General features: G+C 62.8%; 1 protein-coding gene across 1 annotated transcript in view; it reads right to left on the bottom strand.

Moving 5' to 3' along the window:
- Positions 1 to 207, bottom strand: part of LOC104410027 (formin-like protein 1) — a 4527-nt gene that overhangs the window by 3222 nt on the left and 1098 nt on the right. Inside the window, exons 3-4 of the mRNA XM_010020082.1 lie at positions 142 to 202; positions 68 to 74 (exon numbers count right to left, since the gene is read on the bottom strand). Coding sequence (XP_010018384.1) covers positions 68 to 74; positions 142 to 202 — 68 coding nt within the window. The remainder of the gene's footprint in view (positions 1 to 67; positions 75 to 141; positions 203 to 207) is intronic.

Genomic DNA, 207 nt, shown 5'->3' with positions numbered 1-207 from the left:
CCTGCATCGCTCTATCTCTCTGTATCTGGTGCCATCATGCCTCCAACCACAGCACACCTCACGCCACCCCAACCCTTTGGTGTAGCCGGGCTTGCACCCGACCATCTCCCGACCTTCTCCCATCAAGGAGGGGACACTCACGTCTCAATGGCTGTGCAGATGTCCTGGATGCTGCAGCCACCCCTGCGGCGGGGGAGGGCGCGGGGT

The sequence above is a fragment of the Nestor notabilis genome, unplaced genomic scaffold, assembly GCF_000696875.1.
Source record: "Nestor notabilis isolate BGI_N333 unplaced genomic scaffold, ASM69687v1 scaffold19718, whole genome shotgun sequence".
In the NCBI taxonomy this organism is placed as follows: Eukaryota; Metazoa; Chordata; class Aves; order Psittaciformes; family Psittacidae; genus Nestor; species Nestor notabilis.
The sequence above is the reverse complement of the archived record's forward strand: the minus strand, read 5'-3'. Positions and strand labels throughout refer to the sequence as shown.